We start from the raw sequence: 7,680 nt of genomic DNA on the forward strand, positions 1-7,680 counted from the left end.
ACTTTCAGGCATCAAAAGAGCACCCGTTTTCGTCTTCCCACAACAAAGACCCATCTGGTTACCTGGTATCTCCCACCCCCATCCATTTCTAGGACTGGCTCTTGAGACATGGCATGCAAAGACAGGATCACACATGCCCACATACATTTCTAGTGAGACACCAGGAGCAGAAACCTCCCTGCTCCCAGTTGGTTTGTGAATCTCTTTTCCCCACCCCCTTACTCCAGACAGGCCATTCAGATGCTGAGGTGCAGAGGCAGGTAAAGAGGAGGGAGGGCACATGCCCAAATGTGTCACCCTGTGAAACTTCCCACTGATGAGGGTGTGGAAGGAAGGTAATTTGCATCTGCCTGGCAGTATAAATAGCCCTGTGAGTTATGGTCCCTCTCCAGATCTCAGGTACAACAAGGCAGGCAGGTCCTGAAGAGAAATCAGAGAGGAGAAGAAAAACCCAACCTGATCATGCCTAGCTTCAAGTCCACCATGTTGCAGCTTGTCTTCCTTGGGGCACTGTTTGTTTCGCCTGCTTATCTTCAGCAGGCGCCTTGTGATATCGTCAAGAAGACCGTTACGCGGGGCGCTTACAAGCTGAACGTGGAACCTGCTTATTTCAAACCAAGTGCCATCTACACAGGTAAGTTGCACTTTGTCTCCAGGGCTGCTGTTGCGTCTTGGCATTCCTGTTTGTGTGTTCAGAGCTAACCTGCCTTTGGCCATCTTTGGGATCCAAAGGGTGTTCTGCCATTTTGGGGCACCCTTGCCTTGTGGACCCAGTCTCACCACCAGCCCGTGAATGCAGGGCTTGTTGAGATTTTAAGCTAGCCTTGCTGCAGTGACCTAGAGAAGCTCAGAAAAGACATGGGATGGAAGATACGGTATTTGTGGGGTTTGATGCACAGTCTAATGGGATGACCAAAACCAAAAGAACAAGGAAGGGGGAGCCAATGTGGTGTCCTCCAGATTTTGGACTACATATGCCTTCATCTCTGTGCTGGCTGGGTCTGTTGGGATCTGAAGTCCAGCAATATCTGGAATGCAACCCATTGTGTTAGGCGATCTATTCTTTCTAGAGGCATTGTGGTTGATGTCAGATACAGAAAGAGCAATTCTGAAGTAGCCTGTAAGTCAGTGCTGGGCAAAAGGGTGTGAATCTGCCAGCCATGGAGCTGATGGATGGGCTTGGATCTATGCCACTATCTCTTGGCCACAGTCTCCCATCTGTAAAATGGGGCCATAATGGCCTATTTCACAGGTTTGCTGCAAAGTGGGAAGAGGTGGTTTATTAAGGTCTTTGCACACACAAAAACTGCAGTAATAGTAGTAGTAGTATAGTAGTAATATTGTAATGCTCTTATCAGCCTGTCACTAAACTGTAATGCAAAGGTCCTACGGGTTTCAGCTAAAAAAGGACCCAATCTTCCTTTGGTAGAAATGGTGGACTTTAAATTTTATAATAAATGAATAATTTTTAAATGAATACCAAAAGAATACCCCGAAGGACAAAATGATATGAAAGCAGCATAGATTATATTGGAAGGGAACAAAATATTGATTCACACCACTTGAGAATGAGACCTAACATATTCAGTATTAATTTTTTTAGTGCCCAAAGAGTTTCCCCAATTTTGATCATGCATTTCTTGCACAATGACTACTGTGCCATTTAACCTGATAGACTGAGCTGCCCTAACAGGGATTTGACCCACAGCCCCACCCAGGGTGGAACACGGTGTGTCACCCTTGCCATTTCCAAATATTATTTTTAGTCCCCGTGTGGGATGACGATGCCCCAGTTTTTATCTTCCCCAAATGAAAGCTTGCTGTTCACTAATGAAGCCCAAATTTAATAAGCTGCATTGCAAGCGGCTGTGGGAGAGCCTCTTCTTGAGACATCTAGGCTAGCCAGTTTCCCTGGTCCAGCAAGATGAAGGAAGGCATGAAAAGGTTAGCTGTCCGTGGCTGCAATGAGGGTCACACATTTCAGCGCAAGAACCTCTAGTAGCCAAGTCCAGATCTCTGACAAGGGCAGCAGTTTTCAAATATCCGATTGTACCTCCCTTTTATCCTCACAACCCTGTGAGGTTGTCTTGGCTGAGAGAGAATGACCAAGGTCATCCAAGGAGCTTCATGTCTGAGTGGCGATTTGATCCTTGGTCTCTGTCTATGCTGAACTGGCTCTCTCATGCCAGTCTCCATACACCAGGAGGTTTAGAGTTGGGGGTCTTGAATGAAGTATATGGCGCGTAGGCAAGAAGAAACCTAGTGCCTTTTTTCCCCTTTAGAAAAGTGTATCATATGCTCAGATTTCCTGTTCCTGCTTCTTTTCTAATGAAATGTTTGCACTCATTCCCCTCAATGTCACAAGCTGCCTCAAGCTTAGGAGAGGCAAGATTTAAAACAAAAACAAAACACCACATTTTGAATAAATTTAGTCAAAAGATTCAGATGGCTTCTAGGCTCCATGAATTCTAACCATCTAAATCACGACACACAAAGCTATGGAAATAATAATAAATCAACAGCAATGATAAGAAGAACTTAAAGCTGTTTGTGTGCGTTATCTCGCTGTAATCCTTCCAATGCAACCCTGTTAAGATAGGTCGGTTTTATCGCACCCATACTGCAGATAGGGAAACTGATGCTTAAGAGGGGCTTTGCCTAAGGCCACATGAGACAAAGGATTCAGATTTCCCCAGATCATCATTGCTACATACAGCAGCTGCTGTTTGTCTTCGCTTTTTTGTACAAATGATGCCACAACGGCACATCCCACAATGATGCATTTGCTTTTCTGTAGTTTCTTGGTTTCCTTTGGCCCTGCTGTGGGCTTTCTGGATTTTTTCTCCCAGTATCACATCAAGGTCTTTCCTCCCTCTGCCCCCATCCCTGAGTTTCCCAGTAAAAATGTGATTTCTCCCACTCTCTCTGCAGTCACCATTACTGGAATTGACAACAGCACTTCCGTCATCCTGCAAGCCGTGCCTTCTGAAGACGGCTCCAGTGGTCTGTGGGAAAGTGAAAACAAACCCATCAGCTGCAGTGGCGTCGAAAACCTGGTGGAGAAAAACGTCTCCAGCGGCAGCAGCACCCGAACTCGCTGGACGGCCCCCAATGCCAACATGGAATCTGTGCTCATAAAGTAAGAATCCTGACCACTGGGCCTTTTCTGCACCAAAGAGTCCCTGCCCCAAGGGGTCTACAGCCTCACACTACCAACAAATGTATTGTTTCTCAATACAGTTGTCTCTTGAATTACCACAGAGGAGCTTAGGGTTCCTAAAATGGCATTGGCGTTCAGAGACAGTGACATAGATGCAGGAATTTTTCTCCCTCCCCAAAAAGCTTGGACAAATTTGTGGTCTATTAAGCACTTTCAGCCCCTAAACAAAAGCTCCATGTGTAAAGGGAAGGTCCCTGTGGACAGGAAATGTCGAATAATGGCCATGGCCTTCATGACTGACATGTGAGCTTCTCACAGATAGTGGGGTGGCTTCTTCTGCAAGGCCAAAAGGCACTAACTATGCCAATCTAAGTTAGAACTGAATTTTAACGGAAGGGTGAGACTGGGGGAACTAATCAGAGCAATTATCTGATAGTTGGGGGCGTGTGTGTGTGTGTAAGCGATAACAGTGGAGGAACTTGCTAATTTCTGCTATGAGAAGACATCAAAATTTATTACTTAAATCAAGAAGGCTGAATTGTTTGAATTCTCTGGTTTTTCCTTTGAGGGGAGGGCTTTTATTATCCTCTGCTTTCATAGGAACTGTCTCACAGCAAATCAAACCACTGGTCTATCTAGCTTAGTGTTGCTTACCCAGACTGGCAGCGGCCGTACAGAGTTTAAGACAGGGGATCTGTACCGGGCCTACCTGGAGCTGCTGGGGACTGCACCTGGGAGTCCTTCTGCTTTAGGCAAAGGGTTTGTCAAGAGGTTGCAACACTTCCAGACACAAAGCCTGGTGTTTCCTTGCTGGCAGGGAGAGCTGTGTGACTCCTAAGTGCAAAACATAAGACATAAATTTACGGCACAAAATGTGGTTTTGTATAACGAGGCACTGCTTTATCCAAAGGGGCATATATCAGCCTGCCACCTCATGCCTGTCTGATGGATATGCTTGCTTTAATTTATATTGAGTGCTCTATAGCAAAGCTTAAGATTCATTTCCCCCTTTTTCTGTAATGATCACCAAGAAATGCCAATTGGCTGAAGAAAGATCATATGCAGATAAATTACACTAGCAATAACTATCCATATCTCCTACGCTTGCTCCTAAAAGTTATCAGCATAGTTGCTCAGGCACAAATGAAAAGGAAGCCCTTATTATTTTTTTTTCCTTCTCCAAATGCCAGCTAAAATGGGGTTCAGGCATCACCGCATCCCCTCCCCCATTTTTAACAGAAGTGCTGTTTGGCTATCATTTCACAGCTTCTCTCCTCCACCATTCATGATCCTCATTTTCTGTTTGTTTCCCAACAGGTCTTTTGTCGTCTTTGCCAATGGAACAACCCTGCTGCAAACTCAGACCCTGGCAAGAGGTAATTTTGTGAGAAAACAAGGTCTCCCTCCAGTGTCAGTCTGTCGGGAATTGTAAATGGGTAGAGTGCGGTTGCATTCAGATCCTGTTTGAAGGCTTCCTATGAGAGAATACATTTTGTTGGCTGCTGTGAGAGCAGGATACTGATGGGCCAATGGCCTGATCCAGCAGAGCTCTTCTTATGTAACATCCAAAGCAACCTCTCTCTCAACCCCACCCTCTCTCTTCCATCTAAACAATGGGGGGGGAGGTGGCTACTATTGGCTAACATAGCCCAACTTCAATCTCAATCTCAGGGCAATTCTTTCAAAGATTGGCAGGAGGGGAAGTTGATGCAATTCCTGTTTAGCCGGTGGGAAACAACCTAGTAAGCTGTCTTACACTGTCAGACCATCAGACCATATAGTATTATCTGCGCCAGGCTTCCCCAGAAATTTTAGGCTGCTGAGCTGGCTATTACACTGCTGAATATCACTTTTTTGGAAATTGCAGGTGGGCAGAGTGCTGTTTTGCTCCTGCATACCTTTCATGCTAAGGGACGCGGGTGGCATTGTGGGTTAAACCACAGAGCCTAGGACTTGCCGATCAGAAGGTTGGCAGTTCAAATCCCCAGATGGGGTGAGCTCTAGTTGTTCAGTCCCTGCTCCTGCCAACCTAGCATTTTGAAAGCACGTCAAAGCGCAAGTAGATAAATAGGTACCACTCCAGCGGGAAGGTAAACAGCGTTTCCATGCACTGCTCTGGTTCGCCAGAAGCTGCTCAGTCATGCTGGCCACATGACCCGGAAGCTGTACACCGGCTCCCTCGGCCAATAAAGCGAGATGAGCGCCGCAACCCCAGACTCAGTCACGACGTGATCTAATGGTCAGGGGTCCCTTTACCTTTACTACCTTTCAGGCTTCCCCCCACAAGTGTCTGGCTGGCCCCTGTGAGAACAGGGTGCTGGACTGGCTGAGCCACTGGCCTGATCCAGCAGGCTTGTTGTGCATTCTTACATTCTGGGCTGATAGGAGTTGTTGACACCTGGAGTCAAAAGTATCAGAAGGACACCAGGTTAGGGAAAGCTGATATACACTGCTCTCACTGGCAAGGGCTCTCCAGGATTTCAGCCTGGCAGTATTTCCCCAGACCTGCCTGGAGAGGCTGGAAAGTGACCTTGGGAACCTTCTGCCTACAGAACACTGGGCCACTTCCCTTCCTGCCGCCTCAGGCCTTGATTTATGTGAGGGCTTTGAACTCAGGCCTTCCCCCCACCCCAGTCCACCTACAGATCCTTTTCTGCTAAGCCGCAACAGCTTGGCTAATCTGATTTGTTTCTTTCAGACACAACAACCACCAGCATCAGATCGGTGTCCTCCTCCGCCACCCCTCGCCCTGACACCAGCACCCCTGCTTCCCACAATCCGATGCTTCACAGCAACCCGACCGATGCCCACGTCCTCCTCAACGCCAGCACCGTCCACCACCATAACTTCGCTTCCTCCCACCAGTGGACACAAGGTCCCAAAGGCTCGGCCTCTGCAGCTCAAGGCAGCTCCTTCCTCCTGGCATTCCTGCAGCTCCTCTCCGTCTCACTGGGCTTCAAGCTCCTCTCCTAAGCTGAATCCCGAATCCCCACAACACGCATTCCCTGCTTTCCTCTCATGTGTGGCCACCTTTCCTTCCAAACAGAACGTGAAGGTGGCTGGTCTCCTTGAGAAGGAAATCCCTCCCTCCCTGCCTTCACCTGCAACTCTCTTTCCCCTCCACACCATTATGCATCTTTATTTGCACATTTATTTCATCAATCCCTAATATAGCCCAGCTGCTGACTTAGAAGATATGGCAGCAGGTAGCTGTACTGAGAGACATCTAAAGAGAGAGGGCTCATGCCTTTAGGGGGCTGGGAGCAAGATCAAAACTTTGTCTCTTCTTTATTTCTTTTTCCCTGCCTAGGGGACAAAAATATAATAATAAGCTAAATAATCAACAGACTTAACTCTGCCTGTTGGATATGGATCCAGTGCTGCTAAGATCTTCCATGGCAAGAGTAGGAATAGACCAGAAATTTTAAGTTAATATTATTTTATCAGGCTTGGGACAATGATGCAACCTTAGGAATGGAAGCATCTCAACAGTTCCTTCTGTGCATCCCACATCCCCACCCCCCCAAAAAAAATTCTTCCAGTTCTCTGAAAGAGAAGTGCTAGGAAACTGGTCTCTATCCTTGGAGGATATTTGACTGGATGACACAGGCAGGCACTGCAGAATGGAAGGAAAGGCTGGTCCATTGAGAATATCCACTATACACCACGAACAAAGGAAGCAGCGTTTTGTACCTCCATGTAGTTCAAGAAGGCTGTTCCAAAATTCTGACACCACACACATGCACACACCCCTTTCCCATATTTTATTTTCTGTGATAGAGGAAAGAAAAACCGGCGTTTCCATTTAAACACAGATGCGAATGCCCATGTGCCAAGCAGAACTGAATGCCCATGTGCCAAATTTGAAATTGCACCCTTTCTTCAGCTTCTGAAACAACCATCAGTAGATGTTATGCAGATTAAGGGAGGCCCCTTCATTTACTGTATGTATATTAACTCTTATGAGCCCCCTGCTGGCAGGGCAACCCCCATGGACTGTAAAATACTGTATTTATTTGCTCTGAAATACTCGGATAACTCCTCTGCTTCTTAAGAAGTGCTTACCCTACTGTTTCCATAAGTTGTATGCAGAGAGGAAAATGGGGTGGAATCAAGAGAGATGAAGGATGAACCAAGTCTATTGGTGGTTAATTGTGGGCTTCCACAGAAAGATAGGCTGGGTTTGCTGCCAGTGGCTTTTGTTACAGACTGTGTTTCCTCAGGGAAATGTATTTTGGAAATGTATTGTATTTGAAAGACCCTGGTTCAATAAAACTGCTTCACAATGTCCTATATATAACTGTGGCCTTCTTTTGGGGGGTGTTGCAGGGGGGAGAGGGTAGTGAGTGAGGAATGGACAGCTGAGCAAAGGGTTAGAAAAGGAGCACATTAGTGGCTCAGTTTCAGCTGGTTTATATACTTCTCAAGGTCATGAGCAAAAGTCTCTGAAAGAACAAGGTTAAATCCTCCCTTTTTAGTTATGCCAGCGTTAAAAGTCACAGCCATGACTTTTTGGAATG

At 46.5% G+C, this 7,680-nt stretch overlaps 1 protein-coding gene across 1 annotated transcript; it reads left to right on the forward strand.

Annotated features, from left to right (window-relative positions):
• The first annotated feature begins 376 nt into the window (after positions 1–376).
• Positions 377–7,460, forward strand: LOC309357668 (uncharacterized protein). The gene is made up of 4 exons (XM_081890048.1): positions 377–634; positions 2,932–3,139; positions 4,478–4,536; positions 5,859–7,460. Exons 1-4 carry the CDS (start codon positions 463–465, stop codon positions 6,131–6,133), a joined length of 714 nt encoding a protein of 237 aa, XP_081746174.1. The 5' UTR covers positions 377–462; the 3' UTR covers positions 6,134–7,460.
• The last annotated feature ends 220 nt before the right edge of the window (positions 7,461–7,680 follow it).

The sequence above is a fragment of the Podarcis melisellensis genome (genome assembly GCF_964234715.1).
Source record: "Podarcis melisellensis genome assembly, chromosome: 15".
Lineage (NCBI taxonomy): Eukaryota > Metazoa > Chordata > Lepidosauria > Squamata > Lacertidae > Podarcis > Podarcis melisellensis.